This window comes from Bos indicus x Bos taurus, chromosome 6, assembly GCF_003369695.1.
Source record: "Bos indicus x Bos taurus breed Angus x Brahman F1 hybrid chromosome 6, Bos_hybrid_MaternalHap_v2.0, whole genome shotgun sequence".
Taxonomy (NCBI): Eukaryota; Metazoa; Chordata; class Mammalia; order Artiodactyla; family Bovidae; genus Bos; species Bos indicus x Bos taurus.
This window is the reverse complement of record NC_040081.1, coordinates 59,846,440-59,865,629: the sequence shown is the minus strand read 5'-3', so window position 1 is coordinate 59,865,629 and position 19,190 is coordinate 59,846,440. Positions and strand designations below refer to the sequence as shown.

Sequence of the window (19,190 nt, the reverse complement as noted above, 5' to 3'; positions counted from 1 at the left end):
TTCGGCGCTCAGCATACATGACCACAGGAAAAACCATAGCCTTGACTAGACGGACCTTTGTTGGCAAAGTAATGTCTCTGCTTTTGAATATGCTATCTAGGTTGGTCATAACTTTCCTTCCAAGAAGTAAGCGTCTTTTAATTTCATGGCTGCAGTCACCATCTGCAGTGATTTTGGAGCCCCCCAAAAATAAAGTCTGACACTGCCTCTAGAGTTAGGCAGATCTAAATCTTAATCCTGACTCTGTCACCAACTAGTTATATAACCTTATAAAAATGAATCAATCTCTCTCAGTCTCAGTTTTATTTATAAAATTCTCATACATTTTAATGCCAATATCTTGAGCTCTGGTATATACCAAAATAGTATACTGGCCAGCATCTGTTCTGATTGCCTACATCGCTCTAATTACTAAATATTTTGAATATCCCCCTTGTCCATATTTCACAGAACTGGTGTAAAAATTAAATGGTATAATGGTTGTAAAATACTTTCTATATAAGTGCCTTATATATGGTAACTATTCACTGATCAGATGTATCTATCATTTTAATGATTTTAAAAATAATGATTTTAAGTAACTTAATTTAAAAAATATTAACAAATTTAAATAATTTAGAAATTAAAAGTTAAAGCAAGTACCTTCATGCTCATTTAAAATAAATTCTACTGGATTACTAACACCAAGTCCTGAACAACGAGGTAGCAGCAGAATCACTTTAACTTTCTGTAATCGATGATCCTTTAATTCGAGTTTCATAAATGTCTCATGAAGTATCTCAATATCTGGGAGAAAAAACACAGAAAATGTATGCAAAATATTAATTAAAAAATCTTATGCAGTATGTAGTTATATCTATTTATCACTATTCATTTTTAAATCCTCAACCACACAAAATGTCATTTTAATGCAACCAGAAAAGAGGATTATTTTCTGATAACATCCTTAAGTTAACACATGAATTCTCTTAATAGAGTCCTTCCTCCTTCACTTGAATGATTTTGAAGGTTAAATATCTTCTACATAAAATGTAATTTAAATTTTTCCATCCTGAACTTCAGATTCCATGTAAAGCAGTATGGTGTAGTGAACTTCCCTGGTGGCTCAGTGGTAAAGAATCCGCCTGCATTGCAGGAGTCACAGAAGACGCAGGTTCCATCCCTAGGTCAGGGAGATCCCCTGGAGGAGGGCCTGACAACCCATTCCAATATTCTTGCCTGGAGAATTCCATGGACAGAGGAGGCTGGTGGGCTAGAGTCCATAGAGTCGCACAGTCAGACACAAGTGAAGCGACTTAGCATGCACGCCCAGTGTAGTGGAGGGAACAGAGTTTTAGAGGCAGAAATACCCAAGTTTGAGTCCCAAATTCACTATTTACCTGTGTGACAAGCCTCTATTTCCTTATTTGTAAAATGGGATATTATTGTCCACACCTCATTTAATTGTAGTGAGGATTGAGATAAAGTAGTTAGGCTTAGCATTGTGCCTAGTATACAATAAATGCTCAGTACTGGTTACTTCCCTTTCCCATTTTTTTAATCCCCTTTTATATTCTATTTTCCCTGGAAAAAATTTTATTAGCATTTATTTTTTTTTTTAGCATTTTATAATTTTTACTTAAGCACAGTCTAAAGGCCCTTAGGGACCCTATAATTTAGGACAGTCTGCCTTCCCTCAGGTTGTAATTGTCTGTGACCCTAATATTAGGGCAACTCCCCCAGTCCTACAATGGCTCTCATTCTCCTCATCTGCTGAGGAGTCACTCTTGAAATTGCGATACCCTACCCCTTTCTTTTGTCTGATCAATCTTCTATTATGTCTCTTTTGAAAAAAAATTTTTTAATCAAGTGCACCTTTCTCTTTTTTCCCCCTATTTTTAACTCTTCATTGCAAAAGTTCAAACATTATGTCAAAAACCCCATAATATATAGTGATTTTTCAAATGTTCATGATATTGCTTCAACAGTGAAACATTCATGCCCAATCATGTTTCATCTATATCTGCACACACTTCCACCCCCATATTATTTTGAAACTATGAAATATTTCACCATTTATCTAAAAGATAAGAACTTCTTTAAAAATAACCCCATACATTTTAAAAAGTAATTCCTTATTGTCATCAAATTATAATAGCATCCAATCATGGCTCAAATTTTCCAAGTCTCACACATTAAAATTTTTTTTAGTTTGTTTAAATCAGGAGTTACATAGTTCACACATTGCAATGAGTCAATGTCTTACTTTAAATTTTTTTTGTTGACAGGTACCCTTTCCATTTTTTCTTAGCATTTATTTCTTAATATAACATGGTTACTTGTACTACTAGTTTCCCAGAGCCTGGATTTTGTTCTTTGCTTTCCTAGAGAGTAGTTTAACATGTTCTTGTCTTCTGTATTTCCTATAAATTAGTAGTTGGATCTTTAGAGCTTAATTTAGTTTCGAGTTCTTTTTTTTTTCCCTTGGGAGGTAGAGGGCACAAAACTAATTCACAAGTGATGTCATATTCATTCATTAAATTGCCTTTATGGTATGAGCAAAGGTGCTGCAAAATAGTCATATTCTAATTCCGTCTTCTTTTTTTCATTTATCAGTTGGAATGCTTCTAAAATGAGACACTTTCGTTCTTCTACTACTTGGTTACCCAGTGGTTCCCATTCTCTCTACTTAAATAGGTAAAAATTCATAAGGGTAATAAAACCAGAAGTAGGAAAATCCCATGGACGGAAGAGCCTGTTAGGCTGCAGTCCATGGGGTCGCACAGAGTCGGACACGACTGAGCGACTTCACTTTCACTTTTTCACTTTCATGCATTGGAGAAGGAAATGGCAACCCACTCCAGTGTTCTTGCCTGGAGAATCCCAGGGACGGAGGAGCCTGGTGGGCTGCCGTCTATGGGGTCGCACAGAGTCGGACACAACTGAAGTGACTTAGCAGCAGCAGCAGCAGGCATGTATATTTTCAATTTTAGTGATCAATGCTAGTTTTCCAAAGTCACTGTACAAATTTATAATCCAACTAGCAGTGCTTGAGCATTCCTAATGTTCCATACCTTGCCAGCACATGGTATGACCATCTTTGAAAAATGAAAGTTTTCATTTAGATGAAGTTCAATTTATCTTTTCCTTTGTTGTGCTTTTGGTGTTTAAACAACCACTGCCAAATTCAAGGTCTGAAAGTTTTACCCTTGTGTTTTCTTCTAAAAGTTTGATAGTTTTACCTCTTATAAATAGGTTTTTTACCCAGTTTATGTGTATGATATGAAGTAGGGGGTCCCAACTTTATTCTTTCACATGTGGATATCCACTTATCCCAGCACCATTTGTTGAAAAGACTATTCTTTCTTTGTTGAATGGTTTTGGTACACTTGTTGAAAATCAGTTGACCATAAATGTAATTAGGGCTTTACATTTGGATTCTCAATTCTATTCCATTGATCAATGTTTATCTTTGCATGAAATATTCCCTTGGTATCTCTAATTTTCTTGAAGAGATCTCTAGTCTTTCCCATTCTGTTGTTTTCCTCTATTTCTTTGCATTGATAAAGGACAGAAACGGTATGGACCTAACAGAAGCAGAAGATATTAAGAACAGGTGGCAAGAATACACAGAAGAACTATACAAAAAAGGTCTTCACAACCCAGATAATCACGATGGTGTGATCACTCACCTAGAGCCAGACATCCTGGAATGTGAAGTCAAGTGGGCCTTAGAAAGCATCACTATGAACAAAGCTAGTGGAGGTGATGGAATTCCAGTTGAGCTATTCCAAATCCTGAAAGATGATGCTGTGCAAGTGCCGCACTCAATATGCCAGCAAATTTGGAAAACTCAGCAGTGGCCACAGGACTGGAAAAGGTCAGTTTTCATTCCAATCCCAAGGAAAGGCAATGCCAAAGAATGCTCAAAGTACCACACAATTGCACTCATCTCACACGCTAGTAAAGTAATGCTCAAAATTCTCCAAGCCATACTTCAGCAATACGTGAACCATGAATTTCCTGATGTTCAAGCTGGTTTTAGAAAAGGCAGAGGAACCAGAGACCAAATTGCCAACATCCGCTGGATCATGGAAAAAGCAAGAGAGTTCCAGAAAAACATCTATTTCTGCTTTATTGACTCTGCCAAAGCCTTTGACTGTGTGGATCACAATAAACTGTGGAAAATTCTGAAAGAGATGGGAATAACAGACCACCTGACCTGCCTCTTGAGAAACCTATATGCAAGTCAGGAAGCAACAGTCAGACCTGGACATGGAACAACAGACTGGTTCCAAATAGGAAAAGGAGTACGTCGAGGCTGTATATTGTCACCCTGCTTATTTAACTTCTATGCAGAGTACATCATGAGAAACGCTGGGCTGGAAGAAGCACAAGCTGGAATCAAGATTGCTGGGAGGAATATCAGTAACCTCAGATACGCAGATGACACCACCCTTATAGCAGAAAGTGAAGAGGAACTATAAAGCCTCTTGATGAAAGTGAAAGAAAAGAGTGAAAAAGTTGGCTAAAGCTCAACATTCAGAAAACGAAGATCATGGCATCTGGTCCCATCACTTCATGGCAAATAGATGGGGAAACAGTGGAAACAGTGTTAGACTTTATATTGGGGGGCTCCAAAATCACTGCAGATGATGATTTCAGCCATGAAATTAAAAGATGCTTACTCTTTGAAAGGAAAGTTATGTCCAACCTAGATAGCATATTCAAAAGCAGAGACATTACTTTGCCAATAAAGGTCCGTCTAGTCAAGGCTATGGTTTTTCCAGTGGTCATGTATAGATGTGAGAGTTGCACTGTGAAGAAGGCTGAGCGCCAAAGAATTGATGCTTTTGAACTGTGGTATTGGAGAAGACTCTTGAGAGTCCCTTGGACTGCAAGGAGATCCAACCAGTCCATTCTAAAGGACATCAGTCCTGGGTATTCTTTGGAAGGACTGATGCTAAAGCTGAAACTCCAGTACTTTGGCCACCTCATGCAAAGAGCTGACTCACTGGAAAAGACTCTGATGTTGGGAGGAATTGGGGGCAGGAGGAGAAGGGGACCACAGAGGATGAGATGGCTGGATGGCATCACCAACTCGATGGACATGAGTTTGAGTGAACTCCGGGAGTTGGTAATGGACAGGGAGGCCTGGCGTGCTGCAATTCATGAGGTTGCAGAGAGTCAGACACGACTGAGCAACTGAACCGAACTAAATTGATGTTTATCTTTATGCCAGTACCACATTGCCTTGATTACTAAAGCTGGGTAGTGAGTTTTAATATCAAGGAGTATGAGTCCTACAACTTTGTTCTTTTTCAAAGCTATTCCATGTCCCTTTGATTTCCATGTGAATTTTAAGACAATTCGAATGTCAATTTCTGAAAAATACCACCTAGGTTTTTTTTAATAGGGATTACATTAACTTTGCATTTTTTTCATAGATTCCTTAGAATTTTCTATATACAGAGCATTTTATCTGCTGATTCTAGATAACATGGCTTTATATATTTTGAGACTGTATTAGTCTTCTTTAGTACTGTATATTTACCTGATGAATTAAACATGTTCTAACTGTATTTCTAGTAATTTTTCTTGACTTAGCACTGCTTTCCTGTATCTCTTTTTGTTAGTATGTTTACTGGATATCTTTTTCTGTCCAATTTTTAATACGCTTTTATGTTAGGGGTATCTCTTACAAACAGCATTTTACAGTTGATCTTTAAAACCATATGATTATCTCAATAGATGCTAAGAAAGCCTTTGACAAAATTCAACATCTATTTATGATAAAAACCCTCCAGAAAGCAGGAATAGACGGAACATACCTCAACATAATGAAACCCACAAACCCACAGCAAATATTATCCTCAATGGTGAAAAATTGAAAGCATTTCCCCTAAAGTCAGGAACAAGACAAGGGTGCCCACTCTCACCACTACTATTCAACATAGTTTTGGAAGTTTTGGCCACAGCAATCAGAGCAGAAAAAGAAATAAAAGGAATCCAAATTGGAAAAGAAGAAGTAAAACTCTCACTGTTTGCAGATGACATGATCCTCTACATAGAAAACCCTAAGGACACCACCAGAAAATTACTAGAACTAATCAATGAATATAGTAAAGTTGCAGGATATAAAATCAACACACAGAAATCCCTTGCATTCCTATACACTAACAATGAGAAAATAGAAAGAGAAATTAAGGAAACAATTCCGTTCACTATTGCAACGAAAAGAATAAAATACTTAGGAATATATCTACCTAAAGAAACAAAAGACCTATATATAGAAAACTATAAAACACTGGTAAAAGAAATCAAAGAGGACACAAATAGATGGAGAAATATACCGTGTTCATGGATCGGAAGAATCAATATAGTGAAAATGAGTATACTACCCAAAGCAATCTATAGATTCAATACAATCACTATCAAGCTACCAACAGCATTTTTCACAGAACTAGAACAAACAATTTCACAATTTGTATGGAAATACAAAAAACCTTGAATAGCCAAAGCAATCTTGAGAAAGCAGAATGGAACTGGAGGAATCAACCTGCCTGACTTCAGGCTCTACTACAAAGCCACAGTCATCAAGACGGTATGGTACTGGCACAAAGACAGAAATATAGATCAATGGAACAAAATAGAAAGCCCAGAGATAAATCCACACACCTATGGACACCTTAACTTTGACAAAGGAGGCAAGAATACACAATGGAGAAAAGACAATCTCTTTAACAAGTGGTGCTGGGAAAACTGGTCAACCACTTGTAAAAGAATGAAACTAGAACACTTTCTAACACCATACACAAAAATAAACTCAAAATGGATTAAAGATCTAAATGTAAGACCAGAAAATATAAAACTCCTAGAGGAGAACATAAGCAAAACACTCTCTGACATACATCACAGCAGGATCCTCTATGACCCACCTCCCAGAATATTGGAAATAAAAGCAAAAATAAACAAATGGGACCTAATTAAACTTAAAGCTTCTGCACAACAAAGGACACTATAAGCAAGGTGAAAAGACAGCCTTCAGAATGGGAGAAAATAATAGCAAATGAAGCAACTGACAAAGAATCTCAAAAATATACAAGCAACTCCTGCAGCTCAATTCCAGAAAAATAAACAACCCAATCAAAAAATGGGCCAAAGAATTAAACAGACATTCTCCAAAGAAGACATACAGATGGCTAACAAACACATGAAAAGATGTTCAACATCACTCATTATCAGAGAAATGCAAATCAAAACCACAATGAGGTACCATTTCACACCAGTCAGAATGGCTGCTATCCAAAAGTCTACAAGCAATAAATGCTGGAGAGGGTGTGGAGAAAAGGGAACCCTCTTACACTGTTGGTGGGAATGCAAACTAGTACAGCCACTATGGAGAACAGTGTGGAGATTCTTTAAAAAACTGGAAATAGAACTGCCATATGACCCAGCAATCCCATGCTGGGCATACACACTGAGGAAACCAGAATTGAAAGGAACATGTGTACTCCAATGTTCATCACAGCACTGTTTATAATAGCCAGGACATGGAAGCAACCTAGATGTCCATCAGCAGATGAATAGGTAAGAAAGCTGTAGTACATATACACAATGGAGTATTACTCAGCCATTAAAAAGAATGCATTTGAATCAGTTCTAATGAGGTATATGAAACTGGAGCCTATTATACAGAGTGAAGTAAGCCAGAAAGAAAAACACCAATACAATATAATAACACATATATATGGAATTTAGAAAGATGATAACGATAATCCTGTATGTGAGACAGCAAAAGAGACACAGATGTATAGAACAGTCTTTTGGACTCTGTGGGAGAGGGCAAGGGTGGGATGATTTGGGAGAAAGGCATTGAAGCATGTATATTATCATATGTGAAACGAATCGCCAGTCCAGGTTCGATGCATGATACAGGATGCTTGGGGCTGGTGCACTGGGATGACCCAGAGGGATGGGATGGGGAGGAAGGTGGGAGGGGATTTCAGGATGGGGAACACATGTACACCCATGGCAGATTCATGTCAATGTATGGCAAAACCAAAACAATGTTGTAAAGTAATTAGCTTCCAATTAAAATAAATAAATGTATATTTAAATACATAAATAAATAAATAAAAATCCAGTATTGATGCTGTCTTGTAATTTAAGTATTAGTCATGCATATTTAATGTTTACTTGATTTAGATATTCATATTTTAAGTTTAATTTACATACTTATTTTCTATTTATTTTGCCTTGTATATGTTAGTATGGTGTTTCCAATTCCATATTCCACATCTCCCCCTTAGCTATTAGTTTTACATTCTTTATTTATTGATTGCCTCCAATATTATAACACATTCATTGTTTTAGTCACTAAGTTGTGTCTGAATCTTTTGCAACCCAATGATATAATACCTTTATCATATCTTAGACAAAGCAAGGATGAGAGAACACATTAATTCTTTTCCTTCTCTAAATTATATACCATTATTTTAATTATATATGACACATATTTTTAGCTCCACAAGACATTAATTTACAATCCCGCAAGATATTAGACTACAACTATTTAGATTTACCTATGTACTAACCTTTTCCATTGCTCCTTTCTTCTAGCACCTATAACTTTCTGTATGAGATAATATTCCTTCTACTCAAAAAATAATCTGTAGTATTTCATTTATTGTATCTGCTGGTGACAAACTCAGGTTTTCTTTTCTGAGAATATATTTCACGTCAAAGGAAATTTCTGCTAAGTAAATAAACCTAACCTGGCAGTTTCTTTCTGCACTGAAGACACTGTCTCTGGCCTCAGCTGTCTTTGTTGAAGTAGCTAATTTTTATTTTTATTCCTATTTCATTAAAGGTAATATGTATTCTCTCTCTCATTGCTTTGAACATGGTTCTCTATCTTTGGTTTTCAGCAGTTATGCTATGATGTGCCTAGCATGTTTTTTTACACATTTATTTTTGCTGGAGTTCATAGGGCTTCTTGAATCTGTGACTTTCATCAATTTTTAAAACCCCTCCACCTGAATTTCACATATTGATTCTTCTCAACTCCTTTTCTCCTCTTTTTCTGGGTTCCTAATCACAACATACATGAGATCACTGGATCACTGAGTGTCATGTGTATTTTATGATCTCTTCCGTATTATTCATCCTTTTCTCTCTCCAGATGTTTCAGTCTGGATAGTTTCTTCTGACTCATCAGTTCACTGATTCCTTCTTTTAGTTCTAATTTACTGTTAAAATCTATTTCTTAATTTCACATATTGTATTTTCAGTTCTAGATTTTTCTTCTGGCTTTTTAAAAATTCTAAAAGTTTTTAAAAGTTCTAAAAGTTTTTTAAAGTTCTGGCTTTTTAAAAGTTTCTAGTTCTTTGCTGAAATTCTACAACTTGTCATTTAGTCTTTTAAGAATATTAATCATAAAGTTCACATCTGGTATCTCCACTGGACCTTCTGTGGGTTTTCTTCTACTGCAGTATTTTTCTTTTTATTTCACCCACATCTTTCTTCTTCTTCTTTTTTTTTTTTTTTTTTTTTGAGTGCCAGACACTGTATTTGAAAAAATTTAGGAGACAATATGAGATTCAGGATATTGTTTCTTTCTTCCAAAGAGAATTTACTTTTACCTCTGGTACACAGTGAAGCCTGGGCACTAGCAATGTTACATCACCGTAATTCAATTGGGAACTGAGATGACTGGAATTTGGGCTTTAGTTCATCAAAGGACTGATCACTACCCAGAGTGTACTTCAGTGCTCCAATGAAATCCTGGGAATTTACAGTCTACCTCTCCATGTTAAGCCCTGAATTCTACTTATTGTCTCTCTGACCCTGTGAATCTGTCAAAAGATTAGTTTTCCAGCTCCACTGAACCTATAATAAAATGTTATCTTTTGTCACAGCTTGATCCAGTGGAAACATTTTTTAAAAATAAGAAGCCTAAGGACTTAGAATCTGGTCCTAGATATTAGCTTTGTCCCTTAAGTGCTCCTGTGATTGTGTTCTTATGTATTACGAGATGACAATTTCTACCACTTACTTTAATTATTGTTTGAACCTCAAATTATGTAGTAGTTGAACGTTAAGCAATATACCAAAGTGCTAATATATTCATTAATTTAAACTGCAGTTGTTTAACCAATATTAAGCAACAGTAGTCTGATATAGTGGGGATTTTAGGAGTATATTTCATATACAGAGTTTTGCATTACAAAAAAAAAACAAATTCAAATATTTTTAACATTTCTAAGTCTTACAGAACATAACACAAAGCAAATAAATATATGTACATACTTTTACATCCCATTTTTGTGAAAAGGTTCTTCAGGTCAGGATCCTTAGCTTGTGACTGCACTCCACACACAAATATTTTTGAGGTATTATTATTTGTTAAGACTGACATATGGGCAACTGTGTACCAGGAACCTGTATTGACCATTAAGATATCATCATCCATATTTAATAAAGCCTTTACGGAATGGACAGCGAGACTTCGAGATTTGTCCTACAAGATAAGAGTATGATTAGAATTTCAAAGGGTTTAGGTAAAACAAGGTATTGGCAGAAATCTTGAGGTTACCTAGCCCATTTTGAGTTTAAAACACCTTAAATATATGTCACAATATAAAGTTAGCAGTTTATATTTATAAACTTTATAAATTTATATGTATATATGTTTATATTTATAAAGTTAACAAACAAAATTGGTTTAGCTTAAATTATGACTGTTATCATTTAACTGTTACATAGTGATAGAACAACAGACTGGTTCCAAATCGGAAAAAGAGTACGTCAAGGCTGTATATTGTCACCCTGCTGATTTAACTTACATGCAGAGTACACCATGCAAAATGCCAGGCTGGATGAAGCACAAGCTGGAATGAAGATTGCTGGGAGAAATATCAGTAACCTCAGATATGCAGATGACACTACCCTTATGGCAGAAAGTGAAGAACTAAAGAGCCTCTTGATGAAAGTGAAAGAGGAGAATGAAAAAGTTGGCTTAAAACTCAACATTTGGAAAACTAAGATCATGGCATCTGGCCCCATCACTTCAAGGCAAATAGATGGGAAAACAATGGAAACTGACAGGCTTTATTTCTGGGGGCTCCAAAATCACTGTAGATGGTGACTGCAGCCATGAAATTAAAAGACACTTGCTCCTTGCAAGATAAGCTATGACCAACCTAGACAGCATATTAAGAAGCAGAGATATTACTTTACCAATAAAGGTCCGTCTAGTCAAAGCTATGGTTTTTCCAGTCACGTATGGATGTGAGAGTTGGACTACAAGGAAAGCTGAGCACTGAAGAATTGATGCTTTTGAACTGTGGTGTTGGAGAAGACTCTTGAGAGTCCCTTGGACTGCAAGGAGATCCAACCAGTCCATCCTAAAGGAAATCAGTCCTGAATAGTCACTGGAAGGACTGATGGTGAAACTCCAATACTTTGGCCTCCTAATGTGAAGAACTGACTCACTGGAAAAAACTCTGATGCTGGGAAAGATTGAAGGCAGGAGGAGAAGGGGATGACAGAGGATGAAATGGTTGGATGGCATCACCGATGCGATGGACACGAGTTTGAGTAGGCTCCGGGAGCTACTGATGGACAGAGAACCCTGGTGTGCTGCAGTCCATGAGGTCTCAAAGAGTCAGACACAACTGAGCAACTGAACTGAACTGAACTGATAGTAATAAGGCAATGCCAAACCCCCTAAATGTGATTAATAGATTACTGGTGTCCTGCCTTAGCTCCCATTCTTAAACTTTCATGAAAATGTACTCATCTGCCACTGCCATTCTTTCTTCCCCATCACACTGTCATCTAACTGGCTGCTAGCTCACAGAGATTAAAAGTAAGATGGTTGACAAGTTTAAAAAGGGCGCTAAGCAGATGAGTTTATACAACTGGTCTCAGTGCTCAATAGCATGTCACCACAAGATAAGGCCAAGAGACACTACCCAAGAATGCAGGTACTGTGAAGGGATAAACCTTACAAGATCAAAGTGATTCTGAGGCAAGAATTGGAATCTAAGGACATAAAAATTAATTTAACTCAATTTCTTGAACCTTTTATTTTTCATTCTATTGAAATACCATTATAACTCACGTTCTCTTCCTGTATTGATAGCCATTATACATATCTTACAAATCAAAGCTGTAAGACTATAGTAAAGAGATAATGGGAACATATTACACATTGCATTTTCAAATGCAGGATGGCACTAGCATCTTCCTCAGAAACAAAAAAAAGAAAAAGGAATCACCATGCCTTCTCTTGAATCCTCCCTTGGGACAGAAAAATACAGCTTTTCAGCTATAAGCAATACAAGTTCCCCCATCTATGGTGTCTTGGAAGGAGAATATGTTCCTTACAATATGCCCACTTCACATGGGGCAAAGATGCCAAAGTACAACAGGAAAACTGATGTAGCAGTGTTAATTTTATACTTCTATGTGGAAATTAGGCCTTATAAACCTCCTTGATAACCTATACAAAATATAATCAATTTCTTAGGTTTTAAGTAGAGAAATTCTTTGGGTAAGCAGGATTATTGAGAGAATCACAATATTGAGAACCACAGTGAAAGTAAAAATTTGTTTACCTGAAATATAAGTTTATAATCTTTAAAAAGATCTATATTTAGAAGATCACTTTTAAGATGAGATGGAAAAATTAAGACATCATAGCAATGTTGATCCACAGCAAAGACTTTATTATCAATATGCAATACAGATTTGACTTTATTATAACCATTTTTCTTCAAAGTATAATAAACTTCTTCAGGGCTGTAAATACATAATATTAGGTTATAATTACAAATATAATACATAAAAATGTATTTAATATCAGCATCTTTTTCCTACAATAAATAAAAGTATCATTGCATATACTGCATTAATGGAACTTATAATTTAAGCCATCAGTAAGTAAAAAAAAATTTAGGGATAAAAAAGTTAACATATTTATTAAATTACTTTTGGTAATCTGGTGATAAAATCCTGAACGAAACTATAATTCCCACTCACTCCCTCAGATGAGCCCCTCATCCATTAAAAAGGTAATACTTTTATCACATTATTTTGAAAGGCAAGTGACTTGAGTAAAGAATTTGATTAGAACTCTTACCTGATTTTACAAGTATTTATCCAAGCATAAAGCGGCAAAGTGGAGGCCCTTAATTCTTGGTTCCTAACTGTTTCTGGAAGAATGTGGTAAATTGAAAGGGCATCATGTTTGATTCGACATCTTGCCAATGCTGCAGCCAATTTTGTCTTAAAACTAGAGACAGAAAATCCATTCTTGGTAACTACTGCATTGAAGACAAGACTATCAATTTTCCACTTGAAAAATTAACAATTAGATTTAGAATTATAATACTCTATAATTCTATTTCAAATTTTTGAAGTCTAAAGTTAAAATTTGCCATATTTAAAAATGGGAATCCCCCCAAATTTTTAAAAATGGAAACCCAATAATTCTGCTTCTTGTTTTTCAGGTTTTGCTATCTCCATATAGTTGTATATCTTAATCGTTTATAACAACAGCTGGTTGAAAGACAAATTTTATGTAGTAAAGGTGAAGGGCTTAGAGTCAGACAAATTTGAAGTTAAATTAAGGCTCTGTCACTTACTAGCTGTGTGACCTCAGGTATGATGCTGACTCTCACCAGCCTCAGTTTTCTCATCTGTAGAACGTGATCAGCTTACCTTGCTATTACTGTGGGGATTAGTATCATGGGGCTTCCCTGGTGGCTTAGCTGGTGAAGAATCCATTGCAATGTGGGAGATCTGGGTTCAAACCCTGGATTGGGACAATCCCCTGGAGAAGGGAAAGGCTACCCACTCCAGTATTCTGGACTGGAAAATTCCAGGGACTGTATAGTCCACAGGGTCGCAAAGAGTTGGACACAACTGAGTGAATTTCACTTAGTACCATGGGTGTCACCAAGCACCGTGCCTGGCAGGCACTCACTATTAGGTCAGTCTGTGTTATCAGAGATGGCAAGAGTGTAATCTTGACAAGATTAAGGAGCTTTCATGAATTGGTATCAAGTCCTTCCCAGTTCTGATTATCTCATATCTCATAGTTACAAATAACAGGAAAGAAAAACAAGAACTTGTTAGCATAAAATGAAAACCCAATGATTCTTTTTTAATCTTATGGCCTAAATCACTGGGAGGTATTGCGTACTGACTCTGTCTCCTTGACCACAGGTAATCAGCAGAAGGTGGGCACTTGACCCAAACCAGTCAAGAGAATTTTTTTGTGTAGTAACAGAGAGCCAAGTCAGTCTTTCTGGGTTTTGGTGCTGTACAATATAAAGCTCCTGAGTTGACAGCAGCCAAGTTTCCCATTCTACAAACAGAAAAAGAAGATGTAACAATGAAGCTAAAGCACACAAAGAGGCAGAGACCAGTGTGGAAGAGAGTCCTGAGCATACCTGAGTCACAGGATTGTCAGGAAGCATTTAATAGGAGGCTTCCTGTGTGCTATTTTGGATCTGTCATGAATCCTCTGTCCCTTATTAATTCCTGAGTATTCAGGAATTAAGTGGAGTAGCACACTGCTCCTGGGGGCTTAGGAATGCATGCATTTCCTTCGTTAGTTTTTCCATACAGTGATAAGTAACTATTTATGACCCTCTTCCTTTTTATGAACCATATGGTAAAAGTGATTATTTACAACCCTCCCTCTTTCATATGGATGACCTCATGTTTCCTTGATAACTTGTAAGTTTTGATTTTATCTCTGCTGAAAATAGCTACCTTGTAAGACAGTATAAATACTCACACAATGTTGAATAAAACACCTTTGCTCCATCAGAGCTTTGGTCCCCGTGTCTTTCTTTCTCTCTCTCTCTCTCAGGCTACTTCTCTGGAGCACAGAGACCCGTCATGCTCATTCTCCTGACCAGGTTTCTAAGACCCTCTCAACAAGGCACACTGTGCCTTCGCCCCCCTCGAGAGGGCGCCAGGTGGCTTCGTGAGCGATGCAAGCCCTGTGTCTAAGGACTTTATCGGTTTTCTGCGTTAACCAAGGAATATCATCCTCTTTCTCTCTCCCTTTTACTTTCTTATCATCAACTCCGGACCACCAGGTTCCAGTCCATTAAAGGACCTCAACACAGGATGTAGTTAGCAGAAGCATAAGCACATCAACATCCTTCCTGCAAGTCTCACTGTGCAATTCTTTGATGAGATACTTTATAATAAAATTTTTCTTTTGCCTAATCTAGTTTGAGTTGGACTCCTGTCTGGTTGTCAAAAAGGAATCCTACCTAGTACACCATTTTCTCTAAGTTTATTTTTTAAAAGAAATGGGTTTTATTCCTTTTTAGCTTAAAATTGTCAGAAATTTTATATACAAAGAACAAATGATCTCAAGGGGATTTTTGTTTTGTTTTTTGTTGGTGGTGGTGGTGGGTTTTGTCTTTGTTTTTTTGCTGTGCCACATGGCTTGTGGGATTTTAGTTCCCCAACCAGGAACTGAACTCAGGCCTTCCACAGTAAAAGCACTGAGTCCTAACCACTAGACCACCAGGGAATTCTCAAAATATCTCAAGTTTTGAAGTGCCATTAGTAATGCCTAACACAAAAGAAATGTGGCTCTCTTTAAATACAAATTATATTCTTAATGCCAAAAGATAATCTTCAGTGAACTGCTTGAATTTCCTATAGAAATAAAAAAAAATCAGACATTATACTGAGCACTGTTTCACAATATTCACTAAGTAAGTCAAATGGGCTAAGAGTTTCTAAAGAAGGGGTGGAAAGAATATAAGAGATAGAACCCCATGAACAAGTGTTCAGAAGCATTTTGGCAAATGAAAAACTCTAAAGCATTATGTGAATGAGAAAATTGGGAATAGAAGAAAAGGAGTATCTAAGCAAATGTGATTTATCCCCCAAATCCATGAATGTTAAAAATGGTTTTAAAATTCATGAATCATTCCAGGTAAATAACCTTACCACATTAATAAAATCAAGAAGAAAAATGATCATATCCAAACTCTGGTCTCTGTTTTCTTAATTTTAGTAAGACTACAGTTTTCTCTACAGATCATCCTTCCTGCACTGCAGTTGGAAGGTACCTGTAAGCATAAAGCCAGGACTATTCTAGGGCTCACCTCATTTGTTTTCATTTTCTCAAGGATTAAATTTCTGTGCTGCTTTTTGTCTAATGTCCAAAATCTTTGTCTCATATATTTTGTCCATCTAGTTATTTATAGGGGCTTCCCAGGTGGCCGCTAGTGGTAAAGAACATGCCTGCCAATGCAGGAGATGTCAGAGATGTGGGTTCAACCCCTGGGTCTGGAAGATCCTCTGGAGAAGGAAATGGCAACCCGCTTCAGTATTCTTGCCTGGAGAATGCCATGGACAGAGGAGCCTGACAGGCTACAGTCCATAGGGTTGCAAAGAGTTGGATACAACTGAAGCAACTTAGCATGCACAGTTAGTTATTTATAGGAGGAATGAATAAGTTTGATCCAAGACACTCTGTGATTAAAGTGATTTTTAAAAGATCACTTTATTTATGGAAGAGATTGTGAAAAAGGAAGAGTTACAGGCAGGGAATGAAGAAGCTATTGCAGTAGTCCAAGTGACAGATTATAAATGGCTTGGGTTTGGATAGTAGGAGTGGAAATGGAAACAAGTAGACACATTCAGCATATGGCTTCCAACTGGAGTTACAGAACTTAATGTAATAGGTATGGCAGAGGCACTGGGGAGGGCAGGAAAGAAGAATCAAGGATAATATCTAAGAAGCTGGTGGTGCCTTGACTGTAACAGGATAGTTTTGGGTGATTTGGGAGGAAGGGCTACTCAGTTTTTCCTCTCCTGTTGCTTCTCCAGTCTTTCACTGCCCATTTTCTAATTTCACTGTGCCTTTTCTAGTTTTGCCTCACCAAAGTCCAACAAATTATTTGGCAGAATCAGATTCTTGGGCTAGTATGAGGCATGCAGAGAAAGAAAGGAAGAAGCTGTGGTCTCTTTTATTTAATCCGGTCTCACTGTTTCAAAGATAGTTGCATTTGTACAAGAAATGAGTTCTTAAAGCCCTTGCATATATCAAAAAGATAGGGCTTCCTTGGTAGCTCAGCAGTAAAGAACCTGCCTGCCAATGCAGGAGACACAGGTTCATCCCTGAACTGGGAAGATCCCACATGCCACAGGACAACTAAACCCACATACCACAACTGTTGAGCCTGTGCTCTAGAGCTCAAGAACTGCAATTACTGAGCCCATGAGCCACAACTACTGAAGCCTGAGCACCCTAGAGCCTGTGCTCCACAACAAGAGAAGCCACCACGATAAGCCATCAACATGAGAAGCCCACGAACGGCAACTGAAGAGTAGCCCACACAGCAACAAAGACCCAGTGCAGCCAAAAATAATAAACAAATGAATGATAATAGGTTCACCTTGGATTCTATCCCTAGAGCCATGAACAAATGAAGAAAAAGATACCAGTTGGTATACAGAGTGATAAAACACAAGGATCTCTGGTAGAGACAACAACAAAGATCAAACACAATTTTTATAAGGAGAAAATGATTCTCATTCAGTTTCTTGTTAAATAACTGCTTCTTTTTCTATCACCTCTTAAAATTAGTCTTCATCGTCTTGGTAGAAACATACTAAGGTATACTTTAAGCTTAACATGATTCTACTGCCCTGGGGACAATACTGCCCAGCCCCAAGGCCCAGATGATCTATAGAGGTTGGCCTCCAACATTCTGAGTTCAGAATTCTACTCCATTAGCTATGGAGGACTGGCCCAAGGGAATGCACTTGACCCACGAGGAGCCAATCAAATTCCCTGGAAGGGGGTAGAATTTAGAACTGGGTGTAGAGATAATAAATTAATCTAAGTGAAGAAACTAACATACAAGTATAACAAGTAAGCTTAAGACCTGGGGTGCAGCAGTAAGGCTTTTTCCTTGTAGGCTACAAACAGAGAAGGCAGATCAGGAGAGAAAAGGAGAATGAAGCAGATATTAAGAGAGAAGCAGAAATAAAAAGGTAAAGAGACAAAGAAAATCCTGACATCTTTCCAGTTCCTGATTTCATCCTCTTCCTGAGTCTTTGAATTGCATAAGATATTCCAGGATCTATTTAAGAACATTTTCCATTTTTGCTCACGCTAACTGAAAATAGCTTCTATTACTTGAAAGCTGCGATTATTGATTAGAACCTTCTAGGTTATCTTTATACATGTATTTTCTTAGCATTATCTTTCTCATTGTACATGGATTTTCTCAATGTTATCCTTATACCAGTATATTACACTACTATTCTCTTCAATTTAACCACTAAATACACTCACTTATCCTATAACATATTATGAACTGAGCATAGCATGAATTGGATATAAAATAACTTATTAATGTGGGAGTAAGATCTGTATTATATGAAGCCCGATTGGTTCGGGTAGTTTCTGTTGCACTGACAGGAATGTAACCAGATAACCTCCTCCAGGCAAGAGGCAGCACAGTATATATTACAGGGAAAAGTAAAAATCTGAGGAATCAGGAACCTTAGACAATAATATCTTCTGGCTCTTCTGGCCTCGTGAGCCATGGTCTTTGCTTGTCCTATTTCCTACCTGCCTCGCTAGCATTCTCAGCTAAGAATCTGCTGCTGCTGAAACCGCAGTCTGGTCTTTCTTACTTGGTTAGAGCTCTGTGGCTTTCCTGGCTGCTTTAGCCTAACCTCAGCTCTCATTACGCACACTAAGTTGAGATTTCCATGAAAATCTCCTTAGTCCTAAGTCAAATGGAAACTGAAAGCAGTTCAGGAAAGCTGAAACTCAGAGCTTGTCCCAAAGCACATTGCCCCACCACTTTTTCTCCAATGTATCTGCACCCATCCTGGGTACCCATCCTCAGAGGCAGGTTGCCTAGTAGTGGTATGGGGAGGTGAAGTGGTTGCCCAGGAACCTATGTAGTAAACAGGAGCAAGATCCTTGCTTATCTAAGGTACATACATTCAATTGCTTTTGCTTTTCTGCATCCCCAAATTTCTCATGGCTACAACTGACATAGTACTATGTCATATCTGTCATCGTCTAGCATATTTTACCCAAGATTCACTATCTTAAGTAGAAGGAAAAGTAGCATATAAATGGTTAAATCTTGAGCCCTGAAGTGAAAGTGAAAGAGTTAGTCACTCAGTCATGCCTGACTCTT

At 37.3% G+C, this 19,190-nt stretch overlaps 1 protein-coding gene across 3 annotated transcripts in view; it reads right to left on the bottom strand.

The window, feature by feature from the left end:
- The window catches only part of NSUN7 (NOP2/Sun RNA methyltransferase family member 7), a 47,892-nt gene that overhangs the window by 13,770 nt on the left and 14,932 nt on the right, over window positions 1-19,190 (bottom strand). For all 3 annotated transcript variants that reach the window (XM_027544359.1, XM_027544360.1, XM_027544358.1), the window contains exons 5-8: window positions 13,127-13,279; window positions 12,603-12,786; window positions 10,291-10,501; window positions 643-786 (exon numbers count right to left, since the gene is read on the bottom strand). In XM_027544359.1, the coding sequence (XP_027400160.1) occupies window positions 643-786; window positions 10,291-10,501; window positions 12,603-12,786; window positions 13,127-13,279 (692 nt within the window). The remainder of the gene's footprint in view (window positions 1-642; window positions 787-10,290; window positions 10,502-12,602; window positions 12,787-13,126; window positions 13,280-19,190) is intronic.